The following is a 21765-nucleotide window of genomic DNA, read 5'->3' on the forward strand; positions in this document are numbered from 1 at the left end:
TTAATATATTTTAAGTTGCATTTACGAGTATTTTAATATTGGCTCTTGGCTGAAGTAACGTGACGTTGCTTTTAAGAAAAAATAATTTGCCGGGAAACGACAACATTACTCTGAGGGGTGAATACATAATTACATAATGTACTTAGTTCATACAAAAGAACTTTTACCTACTCCATAGTAGGTTGTCATAAATTTCAAAGAGTCATAATTCGTCAATGTTTTCTATGGAACAAGCAGATTTGTTTTCCGCGATTTCGGGGTTGTGGCTCCACACTCCACAGTAAAAGCTGTTCAGTATGACCTACATAATTCACCCCCCAGAGTACATTGGTCAAACATCACAAAATACACTAGGTATGAAAAGAAAAATATTGTTGCGCGTTTTGGCTATTAATAAAACATTTTAAAACGCATAACATTGGGTCACCAACAAATATGAACTCGAAAATCTCGAAATGCGATTCTCGCATTAAAATTTTGTTTACACGGAGACATCCAATCAGCAAAGGCGAGGCGATTATCGCTCCTTCTAGTACCATATCGTATGTTTAGTTTACATGATACTATATTTTTTCTCGTGCTACGATAATCGAGCATTCGAGGCGAGAAAATCGCACCATGTAAATGGGCCTTTACTCATGGTTCGTTTCGGGTGTTACGAGTACGAAATTAAGACAGATTTATACGAAATTATGGCTCATTTTATTGAAATTATTGTCTTTTTAATAAATTCGATTAAAATCATAAGTAATAGATGCGGAATTAGTATTAAATACATTAATCTTAACAATAAAAACTGTTTCTCGAAGATATCATAATTATTTTTTTTCGATGCGAATATTTCCGAAAATATTCACTTAATCAAAAAATGGTTGATGGTGACACCTATTCATTTTGAAAGATCTATCTAACGACACCCCACACCACAGGATTAAAGGCGAAAAAAATAAAAAATATTTTGTACTGGAGCTAACCTAAAAAAAATTTTTTTTTGTAATTTTTGTGTTACTACTTTGTCGCCGTGATTGATTTTTGTATCCGTGCCAAATTGCAGCTTTATAGCACTAACCACCACGGAGAAAAGCCGGGGACGGACAGGCGGACGGTCACCACGTTTCGGGTGTTACACAACTTCAAACCTTAAAACATACGACTAAAGCAGACGCTAAAACAATAATTATTATACATTTGAATAGGTTCACATCATAGCCTTTTTTTGGCAAAACATGTTTGGCTGTAGTTAATTTACGGGAAAAGTTACACATACTTTTATCTCTTTTTCGTTTCGGGTGTTACTTTGAGACCACAGTCTAGAATACTCTTCTAAAAACCAATTAATCCATGCTGTTTAATATTTTTAAAGACAAATTATAAAATTACGATATTTTACCTGAAATAACTGCGAGAAATTTGTAACAGTTTACAGTTATTTTCTTTTTAATTAGTCTTGCCAATATCGCTATATAAATTTAGTTTTACGCCTATCATTTAAAACGTTCCGATCAAGTACATGGAAAACATCTAAAAATGTTTTTTTTTCGGGTATTTTTTCTGACATGAAGGTTTGGTATGTTTTCTATGGAAATAGGTTATTGTTGACTTCTTAAACCAATTTTCATTTTTGAACCCTTGGTAGCGTTTCTTATGGAATGACCCAAATATTATACTGAGAGTCCTTTTATTAGATAATCCACTTTATTCTGTAAATGAGTATATGACCTTGACATTTTAAATTGTAAATTGAATCGTATAAATTTGACATGTTCTCAGTTATTGATTTATGTATATTGTAATATGTACCTAGTATTTTATTTAGAACATGACGATCATTAAGAGATACTCGTACTTAGTTATTACCGTATTTTGTTTTGACATGAATGGATAAATTGTTGACATAAGATTAATTATTGTAAGACATTTTTTAATTTGTATGTATTAAATAATATTATGTAAATATGAATGACGATCATAATATAAATTCGTGTAGATTAGTCTAGCATTATTTATAATGTAATTTAATATTATGAGAATAAATATCTAAATCTAAAATCTAAATCTATATAGAATACCTGCGTTATATATAATAAAATATGTGTCTATAGTCACTAAAAATTTGCTTCTGGTCCGATAGCCACAGCTTCTTTAATGTTGATGGTTAAGTTTTTAATAACAACACATTAATGTAATAATACGTACACATATTAAACTGAAAATGCCTCTTATTTTACGTTTGCATAACGTAATGAAAATAAATGTGTGTTGCTTCCGATGAATTAACGCATGGCGTACAACATTATGGTTATATGTGTATGTGTATTTGTGTACGTGTATCACGTGCACGGTCATGACGACACACAGATAACGGGATTAGACACGTCCACGTCATATTCGTACCGAGAAAGCCATTGAAATGTACGTTATGTGTAAACGTCTAATAATATATTTGGATCAAAGTCAACTCAATAATTCTAGATATGCAGATGATATCATATGTAATTCTGTGAATTTACATTTATAGTTCGTTTTTTTTAGCATTAGAAAGAACTTAAAGAAGGTAAGCGTAAGGAAGCTTAAAGAAATCTTGACATGTCTTTTAATTGAAAAATGCTTTTTATAAATCTGTATGAAAGCAAAAAATACATAAGTGATCGTATTCGATGCATAATTGTCAAATATTTGCCGTAACTTATTTTTAAAATGTGTTTTTCAATTAAAAGGCACAACAAGATTGTTTACCTTATTTCCAAAGCTAAAAAACTGTACAGTAAGCGACAGAGATAGACCCAGGCCGCGTAGCCAAGATGCCAATCGCTTACGCTCCGTAGCGATCGAAACGCAACTGTCACTGTCGCGCTAATATGGAAGAGTGATAGAGAGACATAATACTTTTCGATGTCGAAGCGATAGCGATTGTAACCTTGGCTAGGCCGGCTGAATAGAAACTGCAATGAGATTTGTACGACAATGTGCGCGTACGCAGTGCGAGAGGCGTCAACGCCTCCCACTGGCTGGTGTGGTGAATAATAATCCCATTTCCGAACAGATCGAAATCTGACAGGGCGGCCGTGAACTAAAACGGGCACTGACAGGCCAATCCGAATGTGCACTGATATCAAGAAGGGGGTGGAGGGATGACCCCTAGACGGTTAAACGTGTAACTGAATCGTAGTGAAAAAGTGTCTGGCACAAATATTTACTTACACTTAATTATCATTAGAGTTGTTAGATAAAGAAAGCCCTACACAAACGTGCGTGATACTCATCGTTTCTCCGCACTCGTTGCTCTGAAGTCGCAATCATGGGTCCGACACTACCATGACATAACTTTAATGGATTGGAAGATTGGCATGAAGGAATGACGGCAAATAATGAAGTTTATTTTAATATTTTGCTTCAGTATTGGAGTTATGTTAATGTAATAACACTAGAAATGACATTACCACTGACAGTGAACTGATTAGAATGATGGAATCGGAAATGACAGAAAGAATAACGAAAGATAATGAAGTTATTAAACTAGATGTTACACTGAGACAAAAAACTAACAAAAACACACTTACAATTACAAAAATAAAACTTAAGGTATCGTCTTGGGTCGTCCCATTCGTTTTTCGTCAAGTTCTTAAATTTGTCCTATTCTACTTTCGTCACTCATTCTACATTGAAAGCCACCGACGATTGTAACGAATGTAGAATGAGTGACGAAATCAGAATAGGGCTAATTTAAGAACTTGACGAAAAACGAATGGGACGATCCAAGATGATACCAAACTTAATCCGGGGACAAGGAGAGTCAACTAATAGGAACAAATTGACTTTTGCAATTTCCATTTAGTAGGAAATACATCTTCTATATTTGTAATTTGAAGTATGCTAGAGTAATTTCAGAAATTTGGTTTTGTTATTCCGAGAGGTGCTTTAGCAATATCGGAGGTGATGACGTCATGGGTGAAAACTAACCGTTTTGTAATTCTAAGCGTGCTTTAGCAATATCGGAGACGATGACGTCATAGGTTTTACTAAACTGTACTGCGATTCCAAGCTAGCTGTTGTTATTCTAGAGATAATGACGTCACAGGCAAAAACTAAACTGTTTGCAATTCCACCGCCCCTAGCAAAGGGGCGCCGCGAGAGCATGTCGCGCGCGTGGTAGCTACCCGTCTCTATTTCTGTCTGTATGAATAAAAAAGCATTTGGTAGTATATCTCTGTACTAAAGAGGCACTATAAAAGCCTGTCGAGATATTCTACCCATTCCTTTCTTATTCATACAGTCAGAAAGAGACTAGTAGTTATTACGCGCGCAACATGCTCTCGCGGCGCACCTGTGCTAGGGAGGTTGGAATTGCAAACAGTTTAGATTTACCTATGATGTCATTATCAATAGAATAACAACAGCTAGCTCGAAGTAGCAGAACAATATATTCCTGTAGACCCCAACTACACAGTAGGTCGCGGGTTAATATGTCCATGGCCCACAATATATCCTAAATTTATTATTTAACTTAAGTATGTTTTAAACAAAGAAGACACGGACACGCCCGCCCGACATCCGACACAATACTAACTCTAACCAAATGAACGTAGCAAGTAGTAAATTTTACTAAAATCACTAACATTCGTTTCGCTGTGTTGGTATTACAAAACTCGTTTAGTGATTGGTACAACAATGAACATAAACACAACAAGTCTATCTACTAAATACGAGTAAACTTTGTAATGTCGCTATAGTAACAACTGAATTGTTATTTTAAATAGGGTAATGTTATTTCCGCGAACTCGTTTTTTAGATTTTACAAAACTATGTAAGTGAGACATTTACTAAAATCATAACTTGAAATCACAGATGCTTTTTTCCAAAAATCGCAAACTTTACTAGTAAAAATCGGAGAATTTTAGTAGTAATAAAAATGGATTGTAACAAATACTGAACTTTGTTTAATGCTCCATTTACTAAAGTCTGTTTGCTGAAATTAGATTTAGTATTACTGAGCTGTTTGTAGAAATAAATAAATTTTACAGAAATAGTGAAACTTCCATGATTACTACTAAAACTTCATTTTTTCCCCCAGTACAGAACTGTTTTTTAATTCCTGGTGATGATTTTTCTCTCAGTCTACTGTGCAATCCAGTTGGCTTGGTATTCAAGAGAAAAAGTTCTAAAAATCAGCAAAACCTCGTCGAAACATCTCATGGGCCGGCACTGTTTAGTTCATTATGTAGATGTTACATACCTAACGCTACCATATAAATAATAACAACTACAAGTTACAATGTTGTTGGCACTCTGAGGACGACATCCCAAAATAGCCAAAACGTGTTTTCAAGTGATATAAATCTACGTTTCCAGTCCTCGAGCCCTACACGTGGTTTGAGGCCAAATACTAGTCCATTATAAAGTCTAATGACCACAGTCGCACGGTTCAAGGTTAGCAAAATTATCTACACGTTATCATGAAAGGCACGCCTACTGATAGTGAGTTTTTTTTACTCGTCGACTTTAATGGTTGAATTAAGACTTCGTACACCAAACTATAATCGCATACTCTTCACTATGGGTTATCTTATCGACTCAACTATAATGACTTCATTACGAAACGCTTTGGTGAACTGTAATGAATTTGAACGATCACGTCTCACCGCGGTCAAGAGGATAAAGGCTTCGTCACACAGGCGCGTTTTTCCGGGCGGGGCGTGAGCGTTTTATATGTAAAACCTTAAAGCCAAAGGATAGAACAAAAAACATCAACGAGTTTCTTTTTAATGAAAAAGAAGTATCCGGGCGCTCGACCACTTCCTTCTTAATTAGATCGGTTAATGGCTAAAACTAAGATATGAAATGGTAAGCTAGATACTAAGCAGGCAAATAATAAATGTCATCTATGATCTAAATAAGATTATTACATCATCCGACTTTATAAGTGGCATGGACATTGACCTTACGGATTTATTACCTAATCAATACGCATAGATTATATTATAACTACACACTAACTGCTTGTTATTCTGACCTCAGTTCCAGAAAGGCTTAAGTGATAGAACTTTTCCATAGCGATAGGCCGTTTTGCATAAGAATGGCGGTATAGGTATGAAACGTTATTGTGTTTACATCACGTCTGCCGATATTAATAGGTACATCTCGTGTTGTGTTCGTGTTTTACTTTATAATCTTAAGCATTTATTTGTAGAGGTATTATCTTGATACTTTGCATTGTATCTCATCGTAGTTTATTGTTGTTGTAACAATAAGGTTAAATTATATACGAATTTTACATAAAGATGTCGCTTGCCATAAAGCCGACCACTGACTAACAGGCCGCCGGACGATATCGGCCTGTCAGTTAGAACAAAAATTTTACAGTCCCGAACAACTGACCGGCCGATATCGTCCGGCGGACTGTTAGTCAGTGGTCGGCTTAAGGACGCTTTGACAGATTATTTATATAAAGATACAAGCAAATCTCGTCCTTATGGTAAGCGAAATAGTGGGACCTTTGACTAGACTTCGACATATTTATTTACTTGGGGGGATGGTCGCTATACGGTTGTTTTGATATGGCAAGCCATGTACTTATTTAAACTTAATTCATAAAAAAAAACGAATGCGTGGAACAACGTTGACATACGAAGAAGTAAATAACAAAGAATAATATAAAGTGGACTAGGATTATCTACTAGGTATATCATATACTGTTTCAAACAGGTATGAAACTTCGATGAGGCATTTATTGTATTTCAAAGCCTACAAATTATGCATTAAGTTATTTTTACAAATTATTTATGATGGTAAGTAGGAATTGATTTAAGTACTAGAATCTAATGTACTAACACTTTCAGTCTCAGACTTTATATCTGAATCAGAACAATGCGAAGTATTCTCAAGGAATACCAGAACAAGACTCGTAAAATTTTACGACCTCGATCGAGACAGTAGCTAAAGAGATAATAAACTGATATAAGGATCATATAAGAGTGTCGGGCAAGCTTAGGTATTTTGTGTTAAAGATTTTCTTGGAAACATTCAGAGAATTAGAATTATCTGTAGCCTTACCACGAGTTTGACACTGATATATCCGCTAAAGTCTGCGTAACTTATTTTCTGTACATCTCGCTCACATGAATATGCCAGTACGATGTTCCCTTACTACTAGTAGACTGTCTCGACACAAGCACAAGACAAGAAAGGAGCATACCTCCGGAGGCATCCAGGCGTAGGTCCCCGCGGCAGACATTCTGGTGGTCTTATACACCTCGCGAGTCAACCCGAAGTCAGTGATTTTGAGCGCCTTGTCTTCTAAGATGTTCCCTCACTACTAGTAGGCTGCCTCGACACAAGAAGATGACAAGACAGGAGCATACCTCCGGAGGCATCCAGGCGTAGGTCCCCGCAGCAGACATCCTGGTGGTCTTATACACCTCGCGAGCCAACCCGAAGTCAATGATTTTGAGCGCCTTGTCTTCTAAGATGTTCCCTCACTACTAGTAGGCTGCCTCGACACAAGAAGATGACAAGACAGGAGCATACCTCCGGAGGCATCCAGGCGTAGGTCCCCGCGGCAGACATCCTGGTGGTCTTATACACCTCGCGAGCCAACCCGAAGTCAGTGATTTTGAGCGCCTTGTCTTCTAAGATGTTCCCTCACTACTAGTAGGCTGCCTCGACACAAGAAGATGACAAGACAGGAGCATACCTCCGGAGGCATCCAGGCGTAGGTCCCCGCGGCAGACATCCTGGTGGTCTTATACACCTCCCGTGCCAACCCGAAGTCAGTGATTTTGAGCGTCTTGTTTAGTTATCATATGACTAGACCGCCTCGACACAAGAACAAGACAAGAAAGGAACATACCTCCGGAGGCATACAGGCGTAGGTCCCCGCGGCAGACATCCTGGTGGTCTTATACACCTCGCGAGCCAACCCTAAGTCAGTGATTTTGAGCGCCTTGTCTTCTAAGATGTTCCCTCACTACTAGTAGGCTGCCTCGACACAAGAAGATGACAAGACAGGAGCATACCTCCGGAGGCATCCAGGCGTAGGTCCCCGCGGCAGACATCCTGGTGGTCTTATACACCTCGCGAGCCAACCCGAAGTCAGTGATTTTGAGCGTCTTGTCTTCTAGGTTGTCGTCGGGAAGGATTGCTTCGCTCAGGAGAACTGGAAAATAGAAATTAACAATTAATTTAGAAATGTAAGAAGCCGACGTAGAAACTTAAAAGTAACCGAAACGTTTTCATATTTTTTTACAAAGTAACAATCATAAAACTGAATGATCTCAATATGTAATGGGTGTTTTAAATCAATAATTGACAAGAATATATTCACGACGTAGGCTTAGCTGTGGGCTGTCAAACGGCTAAATGTGACCTAAGCACGTAGGTTTTGGAGGTTATTATGTAGAATAAATTAATGCTTTTTGCTATGCAGTTTTGGTGATATGGCCACAACATGTTCACATAGGCGGTGCAAAATAAATGCAAAGTTGCAAACAGGTGTGGGCTTATAATGGCTGTTTATCGCTTAGGCTTAGGTCTCTTGTTGACAAAGTACGCTGCGTGAAGCGTCACATTGTAGGTACAGGAAGGTAGTATTTCGAAACAGTACGCAGCGTATGGCGCCCAAGCTTTAAAGGGGCCCACAGATCATCAGTTCGCTGGACGATATCAGCCTGTCAGTTAAACGCAATAGATGACAGTTCCAAACAACTTAAGAAAATTTCACAACGGGAAGCGAATAATGCCCATTTTTTTGGCGAGTGAGCTATACGTAGATAAACCAACGAGCCTGCCATCAGTGGCATAACACATGCATTCACAAATTTTCGTTTCACCCATTTTTGAAGATTGGTTGAAGGCCATGCAGCGATGCAGACCATCACGGATGCGTAATATGCAAACAGCCGGTATGCTCTGGCAAAGTTATTGGTTAATTTAAATTGCCTGTTCTTTTTGTCAGCATGTCAAATGCTCGTAATCGCTGCGGTTAATCTGCGGCCTTACATAAGTACTGTTTATATAGCTATACATATAGTATATAAGTCCGCATGTAACCACAAAACGAGGCGTATTTCCCACAGCGAGCGTGACCGGGGGAACAAGCAGCTTTACGATCGCAGCAGCGACGGCTCATTGAAAATTGAGAGCTTGTACAGTACACATTATACGAGTTCCTGATATTTCGGCAAAGTTGCAAGCACCACCGTCACAGACGTACTGAGATTTTTAATTATGGCAATACCACGCGTCGTACAGTCAGCATTAAATACATAGTGACAGCCAAAATAAATAAAATATTATCGTAACACACCTTGTTACCTTACCATAGACGTGTTCTGATATACACGGTGTAACATGAGTAAACCGAATAATTTTAAACAGCATATTCCTGATCATATTTAGAGATAAAAATGTCCTATAAACTTTTTTAAAAAACGCCTAGTTTCAGAGATAATATTAATTTAAAAATAAACAAATTTTTGTTGTAACATAATGTAAAAGGCCTTTTTGGTGGTAATGTTGCTGCTATGGGACGTAGTCTAAATATCCTTATTGATAGATGTCAAAAAGTGACAAGTAACACTTTGCAAAAAGAAGGTTTTACGAAAAAAAGTGTAAAAAAACAATTTTAAGTAACAAGTTTACTAATAACATTTATTGTTTATGTACAAATACATTCAAAAAATTGAAAAAACAAAACAAAAATAAATTCTTTTTTGGCGAAATTGACCTAAACTCATATTAAATTTTTTCCTTCTTTTGACCTCAGAAATGCGTGGTTAAAATTATTCGGTTTCCTCATGTTACACCGTGTATATATATATATATATATATATATATATACATATATATATATATATATATATATATATATATATATATATATAATCTATGTGACACATCACATATTAGATGCTGACTATACATAGCCTCTTTATTATTCCATTTCATTTACAACATGGCGGACCCGGGTATGTCCTTAAACCACGTCCAAGACCACCGGTGGACGGGCAGCAGCGTCCCTCAAATTCGGTGTACTCGCTACTATGTTCAGCAGTGGACGTCTTATGGCTGAGATGATGATGATGATGATGATGATTTACAACATGCTCAAATCTCAAGTAACATCATCTCTGGTGCGAGGTTCTGGTAGGTTTTCGTATAGCTCAATTGGTTAGAGCAAACGCACGGATTGCGGAGGTTGCGGGTTCAAGTCCTGCCGGAAGCGTACATTTTTCCATTTTTCCCTTTAATATAAAATTTGGAATATCATCTCTGTTCGCATACCTTATTGACACGACATAAGGTTCACATATGGTCAGCTATTACAAGAGTTGCCGTTAGTATTTAATTACTAAGGTTTCATGTCATGTCAATTTGGAAAATAAATATATTTGTATTTGTATAGGTGCGTCATAGACTAGGAATCCTCTAGACGGAGTTTAGAGCAATTATTTCATGAAACCGATGCTGCCAAAAATACTGGGGTGCGGGGGACGAGGTGAGCGAGTCTCGTGCCGTGATTGGTCCGTTCAAAGACTCGAACCCTGACTCGAAAATGGTTTTTTTTTTTAACATGGAAATCTGAGTCGGCCGGAAAAATCCGGCCCTATTTCTCATTACCCTAAAGTATAAGATTTTACAGTTAGCACAACCTAAAAACGAACTATTAATACAATATAATTGACAATAACCTAACTCCTCTAATCTAATACCTAACATTTAGCTTTATCTATATTTACAGTATTTAACAAGCTGCATTTAAAAACACATATTTTATATTTCTTATAACCCAAAGAAACAGTTTTAGTTAGCGCAACCTAAAAACTAACTATTTATACAGTACAATCTAGTCAATATCCTAACTCCAATCTAATACATAATTTAGCTTTAAACTATATTAATAGAATTTTACAAGCGTATTTACAAAACACGTAAAACTACCGTATATTTGTGGCAGAGGGGGCAGCGCTACTATGCTCAGTCTGGAGGATGCCTTGTCTGTGAGGTGCGCCTACGCATCCGTTACTCTCTACACTCATCGTACTACGAACAGTCCTATAAATCAGTCCACAAGCTGTTTCAGTTACACGTATTCATTTGGAGGGGGTTTTCCCGTGCGTTTCTGTTTAGTTTCAATGATTAAGGAATTCTGTTTACGAGTATCAATGAGATTGCGAAAGCACGATTAAAAAACCGGACGAGTGCGAGTCGGACTCGCCCACCGAGGTTTCCGTACTTTTTTAGTATTTGTTATTATAGCGGCAACAGAACTACATCATCTGTGAAAATTTCAAGTGTCTAAGTATAATTATAATTTTAAGTTGTTTTTATTATATTGTTTTTGTAAAATTGTAAGTTGTTTATTTCTAAATAAAATTTAACACTCGTACTGCTTTGTAAACATGTGTTCTGTTACATTAGCGTGCAATACCTGATTTACAGAGTACACCTCGGAATAGCTTGGACATTTCTTATTCATCGACCACCGACTACCTCGCTTGCTACATTGCTTATGCCTTCAATCAGTGACATTTCAGTGGGTCAGGCGATCTAAATTAGAGATTAGATCAATTTAGCATTTAGCATATGATATGTTATGGGTCAATAAAACTATCCAGTGGACAGGGACACCAAATATAGTGTGGCGTCACGGCATACCTCGAAAGAGGTGGCGGCATGACCTTAACGTTTTTCAGAATGATTGGCATAATATTGCCCTAGAGGCCTAGACTAGACCGAGACGCGTGGAAGGAAGAGTGGGAGGCTTTTGCCCAGCAATGGGACACCATAATATATTTTTTTACAAAACCAAAGCCAGACCGTGACCCACTAATCCAACTAAAAAAAGTACCTAGTCCTGTTAAACTTTATGTAAAAAGATTGTAGACTTTATGTTAGGTATGTATAAAACATAATATGTAGGTATTTTAATTGCTGGTGGCCTAGCGGTGAGAGCGTGCGACTTGCAATCTGGAGGTCGCGGGTTCAAACCCCGGCTCGTACCAATGAGTTTTTCGGAACTTATGTACGAAATATCATTTGATATTTACCAGTCGCTTTTCGGTGAAGGAAAACATCGTGAGGAAACCGGACTAGTCCCAATAAGGCCTAGTTTACCCTCTGGGTTGGAAGGTCAGATGGCAGTCGCTCTCATGAGCCGTGGCGAAATGCCGGGATAACGCGAGGACGAAGAAGATGTAGGTATTTTAATTTGCGATGAAATACCGGCATTATAACGCCGTTTTGTCACCTAAATAGTGTTTAATAGTTTTTAAGTTTATAAAATACATATATATGTTAGTCAGTAGGCCTTGTTACCTTACTTACCTTAAATTGAATTATCCAAAGCCAATAATAACAATAAAGCAAAGTGATTTCCGTATCTATCAAGGCAGTTGGCTTAAACTTTACGATGCCTCTACCACCTGGCATTAAGTCCGTAAACTACCATCTTTATACAGTAAGATTGAGGATACAGTACATTGACTCCACATATGTAAACCGTTCTATATACTCGTATATACATAGTTTTCCTTACCTCAAAAACGAGACGCGGAGATAACACAAATACAATGGTAACTAACAGTTTAACACTTAAAGTGCAGTAGGTTCAACCAGCAGTTTGTGAAAAATCGTACGTAGCGGTTGCCAACATTTTTATTAGCAATATTGAGGCTTTTCTCTAGTAACTTCATCGATTCGAAACATTCTGAATGAAAATTGCTTCTAAAAATGGGCAATTTTATTTTTGATGGAACTCATCGATTGCATTTTTTTTGTTAAACCTTACAAGTAATTAAAATTCAAAAACATGATATCCGCGATCCCGGACACGCACGAGGCACGAGTGACAGAAGAACCTAAAACCACCCTTAGAGAAAATAAATTGACTTTTGAGGTATAATTTTAAAGTATTATTTTAGGTTCAGTTGCTAAATTAGCAAAATAGCATCATATAGCGCTTGCGACAGTAAAGTCGAGAGACTTATGTCCTGTCCTGTGTATAGTAAATAATACTTAAAGTACTGTCGGCTAAGTTACTTGTGTCATTGTGGGTGGTTGTTACGCGGTTGATCCCAGTGTTTCCTGCTCGGCTCTTTCTAAATACGGCGCCATCGTGGAGAAACATTCAATTAAGGAAAAACAATGTGATTGGATTTCGATTTACGTTGGACCTTTGAACCTGATTGATGTATGGGTTTCCTTACTTTCCTTCCCTTAAAGCCGAAACGTGTATATAGCGTGTTAGACGTGAACTGTTGGTTCTAACTAAGTTTCAGAGTCCAGAGAAATTAAATGAAAATGTTCATAAACTGACATTTATAGACGGGTCTATCACGAATTTATTTTTATTACCATTATTTACCGACGTTTCGACACAGGTTTCACTGGTCGTGGTTGCGGCTAACCCGCGCCGGCTAATTCGCGATAGACTGGTCTATAAATGTGAGCTAATATGTGTTCAAAAGGCGAAAGTTTTAAATATTATAATGTTTGTAAAGTCGTAAACAGTTGCACAGACAGAGGCTGCAATGGACAGCAGCAGTTTCATCGCTTCTGAGCGTATTTAACTTTTTAAACTCCATTGTTCTTCATTGGCTTTCATTTTATAGGTCTGACTTTATGCAACTTAATAGAATCACTGTGAATGACACATGACATAACATGAGTTGCGGATGCTGTAAATTTTGTGTCGCTTAACTTCAAACTCGGGTAAATCCATTCGGCCCTCTCAGCAAATATCTATATTACCTTTTCTTAATTAATACCATAATCTGACAGATGAATTTATCCGAGTTTGAAGTTAAGAGACTCATTTATGAATCGTCAGTTGTAAATAAAAATAAATAGTTTTGTAAATTGCACGCTCATGACCCAGAAATCGGAGTAAGTAAATTTTAACCACTACGAAATTAAAAAGTACATATACATAATAAAAGATTTACTAACGTCCAAAATCGTTGGGAATTTCCAAAATCATTTTTAAAGATCTATCCGAAACATCAATAGGAAATATTAGCTAATATAACCTTGAGGACAGAAACCCCATTACCACATTATCGGTTAAACCGCATAAATTACGATTCTGCGCACGTTTTTGCGCACAATACGCCATTATGCTTCTAGCCCAATATTTCGACCGGCAAACTGCGCGATCAAAGTGCCGCGCGTTTCAATTGGACGATAAGGCGTGTATACACGTACATGTATATCTTTCAGTATATAAAATAGTCGCGAACAGCCTAAACCAGGAATCGGCAAACCGCAGCAGGGCAAAGCATACATTTTTAACTTATTACGAAAAAAATGTATGACTAAATGCTGTAGTACTACACTCAGAAAGGATTTTGAAAATCATCATCTTTCTCGCGCTATCCCGGCATTTTGCTCATGCCAATTCTTAGGATTAGTTGTCAAGCGGACCCCAGGCACTAATTCTTACGAAACCGACTGCCATCTGATCTGATTGGAGAAGACAAGAAGGTTGGAAATGGCAGTCGGTAATGTCTGTGAAAAGGTTTTATAAAAAATCGTTTTTGACATAGTAACGATATAAAGCAAAATGAGCAAACATTTATTGCAAAGAATGGCATGGCTTTAGAAAATAGTCAGTAAAAGTTTCTTTTTCACAATTCCCTACCAATACCTTTCTGCCAATACCTTTAAAAAAATGTGGGAACAGTAGTTCTTCTATGATCCAAAATTTTTGTCACCATCAAGGTATACTAATTATAGTTACTCAGTGTGATCTTTGCTTTATTTGCACACAAAGCGGTGTGTTTGAAGCTAGCGCCCGAGATATAGTTAACACGCAACGTCGCCGTGTGAATGGCTTATCCATATTTATCCGCTTAATTAGAGTCTCGAGGTGAGACACTAAGGAGCGCGGCACATAAACTCCATTCATTGGCGCTGTCTTATTTGGTCAACGAAATGGGGTGAAAGTATATAAGCTTAAAATTTATCGTTGAACGAACTGTTTAAGTGTAGTATTATAAGCACCGAAGAAAACGATTATATAATTGACAATTATTTAATGTTATTTTTACTAAAAATGTTCAAAACGGGGACTAAATGCCAAACGGCATTATCTACCAGTCAACTTAATAACATATACCCCGTAATCTGGGTATATGTTGGTGAAGATGAGATTCAATAACTTACAAGGAGAATTTATCAGTCCTAACCTGTCAGACCAAAACTCGTAAGGCGTAAATCAGTGTACATTTCAGAGCAAATTCTAAACTGAAAGAAGTTTTAAATATTAAAGGTTTTCTTTAAGGACCTCACATTAAGAAATCTTTATTAAAATTACTTATAAAAGATTATCTCTTGAACAGTAAGGTGTGCAAGATACCCCGTCGGGTCGTTCAAAGTGCATTCAAAATGGCCTTCGACAAATAAGATAAGATCGCAACTATCGGCCACAATGAGAGTGTAAACAAAAAACAATTGGCTCATTATACTCGCACGCAGCTTGCTATACTCGGATAGTTTGATTGAATTTCGCGATTTGTGTGACCGCATGAACTTTACTTTATAAAATAAGCTTAATGCCAAAAATTTCATTTTGTTACAAGCTTTTATCGCTGACTGTACTTTTTTTCCACAGGCAACTACTTAATACTCATCGAGACGATTCTAAAAACCCTTAAACACAATTAGGTTTCGTTGTTTTATCAGAGAGTTCCTATGGCAACCTCCTGTCTCCATCATCAGCTCGATGGTATAATACATATGTATGCAATTTTCAGCTTCAATGAAGTCGGAAAGTGGGTCAAATTTAACTTGCAAGATTTGACCCGTACCTACATAATAAGTACACATAAGTAATACATAAGTAAGTACATTGCAAGTTAATAAAAAGCTTGTAAAATAATAATTGGAGAAATTCCGGGATAGTTAGCCATAAGGGCAAGATGGACTATCGAAATATTTAAAACGCCGCCGAGCTGATCAAAGTGCATCCAAAAAGGTCTGCGGGTAATCAGATAAGATCGCAACTGTACCCTCTGGCCACAACGAGTGTAAACAAAGAACAAATGGTTAATTATTCAACTTGCTGTATTCAGATATCTTGATTAAAATTCCAAGTTTGCCTGACCGAACTTTGCCGTAATGAAGTGTGAATGGGTTTTCAAAATGGCTAGGTAAATTGCCTAATTTACCTAAGATTGATCAAAGGAAAATAATCAATAATCATCATCATCAATCTTTTTTGTGATTCATGTTATTTGGAAACATTATGACATATATGACATTGTTAAATATCATGTATAGATAAATTTTTTTGAACTGAGCTTGTTCACTTACCTGTATTAACAATGGCATTGTTTTATTACAATCCTATTATCTGCTTTTGTTCCCGTAGGCGCCAACCAATTTACTTACAAAATATGTTAGAAGTACATTGAATTTTAAACCTTATTTCTTGTTGAATGGGGTTAAAATGGTCTAAAAAGATAATATCATGTTCAATCTTTTGGAAAGAGTGCATTCTTTTTTAGTGTCGATGGTCGTTAAATGCAAAAAAAGTTAGGTTAGCCATTATTAGTTAGTGTATTTTGTAGTCTGTTGTTTAAAGAAATAGAGTCGTTAATCGATACTAACATTTCAAGGCGGTTATATTCTGCTTTTACTACGAGGTGATTATCCTCATTTGTGGTTTACCTCTCAATGGTATTGTATTCTTGAGACTCTTTGAGTAAACAAGCTCAGATCATTCAATTCACACTATAATTTTCAATAAGAAATAAATTAATCTAATCTAATCATGCTGTTAGTCGCGGGTTCTCGGGCGCGAGTCCATACTTGAAGTCGCGCTTGATGTATGGACTAACGCAACACTTGCTAGACCGTCAGAAATACTTCACGTATATTTCGACACGTTTATTAAGCGTTCGCGAATTAGATCGCATTACCATGTCAGCGTCTCAGCGACTGTAGCGTCAAGTCGACGTGCTGTCGCTTTGTGAGCGTCTTGACTGACAGATGAATCGATACGGCCTCGTTCCGAGCCCCATGGCTCATGCACCTACTCAGGGGGTCTACCGCGAAGTTTGCAATTTTAGAGGTTCTCCATCCTTTTATTTTTTTTGTTATATTAATGTCTGAGATAGAGGAAAATAAATTGTAAACAAAATTCACGTTTCAATCCTACAATGCCAAATATCACTACACATTATAAAGAATAGAATAGAATAGAAAAACGTTTATTGCAAAAACCATCTAAATACATACAGCACCACACATTATGTAAATTTAAGAAAGAGGATCTTATACACTAAACAGTTAAAACTATTAGTAGCTTAACTAACATGCAATAATAATCGTAGTATTGATGCTGCTATAGAGGCTACAACTGGACACCACTCAGCATATGCTCTAGCATAATAGATATGCTATAGCGCTGGCCTTCTAATAAACTCAATAACTACTGAACGGATTTTCATGCAGTTTTCACCTATCAATAGAGTGATTATTGAGGAATGGTTAAGGTATATAAACTATAAAGGTTTTGGGTCAGTCGCTAGTATTTTACATAAAGTCGAAATACTTTAACCGTCTTCTGCGCCAGTCAGCAGGTATCGTGTGGTGTCGCAAAACATTAAGCATTAGTTCCCAAAAAAGTACCGTAGCTATAAAAGCTATAGTTTTAGGTCTGCAGAAATTGTCTAGTTTAGACACTTTACAGTGTCTAAACTAGACGACAGCCGTTGGAAACGAAGGAACTGGCCTGGCCCCGTCTCGTAATATAAGACCAAACTGGGTCAACCTTAAAAATAGGTCCTATTCAGTATTTACGGTCTCGTCGACTGTTTCGAAATAGGAAAGCCGGTGCTTTTTTTCTGTTTGTTGATTTACCATAAAATTATCTTGCTTTATTTTGCCTTGAAAAGTTGTCTGATAAAATATGTCTCATGCTAATATTCCTGAATTTTGTGATGTGACTCAGGCTGTTTACGCCTAGGGGGGTCCTGATGACAAAAGCAAGATTAGTATATCTTAAATAACTTAAAGTAAGCTATGAGTGTGGTCCGGAAAGGATATCGCACATGCAGATTTCGTTTGTCTTTTACCGGCCGATCGCAGCGTGTAGTCATGGCAATAACATTATATCACTTTAAAACTGCCTGTCGGTAGCAATAGTTTCATATGTCTGCGGTAGTGTTGGCTTCTAACAAACAATCTTGGCTTCTAACCTCGTATATGCTGAATAGAGCAGAAAAAACGTTCTCGTAAAAATGCAAAAAGGTGACTAAACATTCGGTCAGGATCCTTATCATAAACAGACAAGAGGTTAATGAAAAATTCTGTGCAAATTATTGACTAGGTTTTTGTCTCTTTTAACAATGTTTAACGGGTGTTTCATTTAACACGCATTAAATACATAATAATTTGGAACTTTTAAATTGAGTGTGGAACCCCTCATGCTCGTAACTCCTGGGAGAACAGTGATTAATCGAGTTAAATATCGAGCACGAGTGACAAAGCGGTCATTTGAGTGTCCTCGGTGTGGGACAAACGTTTGGCAGGGGATTTGACCAACCACAGACACGCAGGTATGTGTACACGTTACAACGTACCTAAATTGGAAATTCTATAACGTAAGTATTAAACAACCAATTTAGCTAAATGAGACCCTAAATGGCGTGACAATCGCATAGTGTGATGGTACAAATGAAGAATCGAAATATAAAACGAAAAATAATAAAATAAAAATCGAAATTTCTTCATCTGCTTCTCTGTCGCTCACATAAGCCAGAGCAATCAGATAATGACATTACAATGTTTTTTGATTTTTGGGGGTAGAGCTATTAGTTTTCTTAGAAAATTGTGATCGCATTTCTCTCTCGGCAGTATTAGGATAAATCTAAGGAATTTACATTTAGCAATATAAATCGGACGCATTTGCGGATTAGACTTTATTGGCAATGTTTTAGATTGGACGATTTAAATGTAAAACTGCAAATGAAATACAGAAGATATAAATGAAGACACTAACACTAATTTTATACATTTGTAAATTATCTTTGTAAATTAGGAAACTATAGGTCTATACCAAAATTAATTTGTAGCTAGCTAAGTTGCTCATATGTTTATTTTATGACTGTTTGTTTCTCAATAAAACAAAAAAAAAATTGTGTATATTCTTTGGTATAACTCTGTCTGTTACCACTTCACGCTTAAACCACTGAACCAATTTAGTTGAAATTTGGTATGGCATAGGATAGTTTGGATAGTTTTTACAAGCTAGCTTCAAAATAAAAGCGTAGTAGTAGCGGATAAACGCGTAAATAAGACCAGCTACCAAACAAAAAGAGCCGTGTGAAATGGCCCGTTCGCGCTCGCATAAATACCTCGCAGGAGCCATCGTGATAAATCTGCGGGTTTACCGCATCGCGTCCGGCAAACCAGATTCCTCCCATTCCGATATGCAGGTTAACGCAGTTAATTAACGATCGCGTGCTGGATGCTGGATTTGCTGGATTCAGGGCTGGTTACGCACAAAATCAACGTGAACGAAATGATACATACCTACAGACCAGTGTTGGCAAAAAATCAATTCGAATTGACGATTGAGGATTGAGGATTGACCGATCAATTCGGATTGACGATTGACGATTGACGAAACTAATTCTAAATCGACTGATTGAAGATTGACGATTACTAATCGTTAATTCGAATTGATCGGTCAATCCTCAATCCTCAATCGTCAATTCGGATTGACGATTACTTTGTATGTAAGTACCTACCTTATGTCTTTTTTATTTAGGCCATTTTTCGAAACTGACCAAATGCGTTCTAAAGCGGTGTCTGAGTTTTTGCAAAGGTTCCCAATCATGTATCCGACGGCAATATGAACTATATGAAGGATGTCCTTTTTGGAACATTTTCGGGACTTTCCTTGAAATTAACCGATAGCGTTCAAAATCGATATCTGAGGTGCCCAAAGGTTTCGAAACTTGTTTCAGAGGGAAATATTGAGAGATGTCCGTTTTTGAGACATTTATAGAAATTACCCGATTGCGTTTTAAATCGATATCTGAGGATTCTGATGTAACTAGAGATTTCTAAACATCTTTTCAACTGCAATATTGAAAGGTGTCCTGGTTTGGGACATTTTAGTGAAATTCTTTGAAAGTGACTGCTTGCATTCAAAATCGATATCTGAGGTGCAAAACATGGTTTCAACGGCAATATTTAGATTCTACACTTTAGCCGCGTACTTACTTTACTACCTGCATTACGCCACCCTGCTGATAACAAGCTAAGAACGTACGAGTGCGAAAGAGATAGCATGATTCTAATCCTTTTATTGTTTTAGTGGTGTCCAGTTTGAGTCCAGTAGAGTTAAGACATTCGGTCTTCAACCCTTGTTGTTTGTTGGTGTGTGACTGCGTGTTTGTTTTAAATTGGACTGTGGATTTTCTTTTGACGTTGGCTTGTTATCCGGACTTTTGGATTTACTTCTGGACTGTTTCATACGATTAACTTAGCGTGACTTTGAGGATTGGACATCGCAGTTGTTCTTACGGTAAGTAACATTTACCAACTATTATTTGTCGTAAAGGTTAACATTGAATGTCTATAGGTACATTTTTAAATTCTAGAACAATTTTATGTGGGTTTAAAAATTTCACTTTGTTATTTTCGTGTCCAAGATTAATGGATTAAAAATAATTCTGAGATTACATCTGTAACATAACTTCTATATGATATTATAATTATGTCTAAATCAATTAAAATTAACATATTTCGGGCTCTCTTCGATTTCATTTGATGCTTGTTACGTTTTTATGACAGATTGTTATTGTGAGATTAATGAATAAATAATATCCAAAAAAATAACAAGTAAAGTTCAATATATAAAGCCTTGCCAGTATTACAGTGAATACCGGGGGATATTCCGATACTTACTGTAATAATCGCAAGGCATTCAATAAAAATAAATCATTCTTTTTGGTGATGATAATCACTCTAAGCTACGTACCTGTTGAATGACGTCCAAACTCTTGAGGTACACTACGTGCTTCTAAAATACATAAGTATTCTTTTATACTCAGTTACAAACAAGTTAACCGCATGTCATCAACAAGTAAATAAATTAAATTAATTTGGAATTGGTTAAACTAGACGATTGCATATTTTGTTTTTCTCCCCCGTCTTAACAATTTACCAATGAAATTTATATTCAAAAGGGCTATACCGAAATATGCTAAATAATTTTAAATAATCCAGTTATACGATAAAAATACTTTTACTGACGCAACGCAACGTATCATAAAAAATATTTTTTTCTATAAAAAAAATCGTAGTCAGTCCTTAATACAATTCTTTCTTTAAATAATGATCTTTTCTTATCGATTTTCATGCCATCATTTTATTCTTATACAACTCGATTTGAATTAGAATAAAATACCCGTCATTATTCTCATTCTTATCCGATATATTTTTTGGGCAACTATATCGGGCTGATAAGTGTTTAATTTTTTTAGTCTACCTAAATATAAAATCATTTACTCTGGAATACTTTCAAGTCGTAATGTACTTAACTTTTGAAAGTTCCTTTATCACATTATATCCCGTGTCCTTTATTATTAAACTATCCTTACCGAATTTCAATTACAATAAAAACTAAATTATTAACTTACTATTCAACAAGGACCTCCTTTATTTGTTCAATTAATGTGAATGTGATAAACTGGCCTTATAAATAAATATGCATGACAGACAACCGGTAACCTCTTATATAATTTAATAGTACAA

General features: G+C 36.5%; 1 protein-coding gene across 1 annotated transcript in view; it reads right to left on the minus strand.

Moving 5' to 3' along the window:
* The window catches only part of LOC134671511 (mitogen-activated protein kinase kinase kinase 11-like), a 164975-nt gene that overhangs the window by 23279 nt on the left and 119931 nt on the right, over positions 1–21765 (minus strand). The window contains exon 2 of the mRNA XM_063529377.1: positions 8013–8152. Coding sequence (XP_063385447.1) covers positions 8013–8152 — 140 coding nt within the window. The remainder of the gene's footprint in view (positions 1–8012; positions 8153–21765) is intronic.

Source organism: Cydia fagiglandana, chromosome 15, assembly GCF_963556715.1.
Source record: "Cydia fagiglandana chromosome 15, ilCydFagi1.1, whole genome shotgun sequence".
Classification (NCBI taxonomy): domain Eukaryota; kingdom Metazoa; phylum Arthropoda; class Insecta; order Lepidoptera; family Tortricidae; genus Cydia; species Cydia fagiglandana.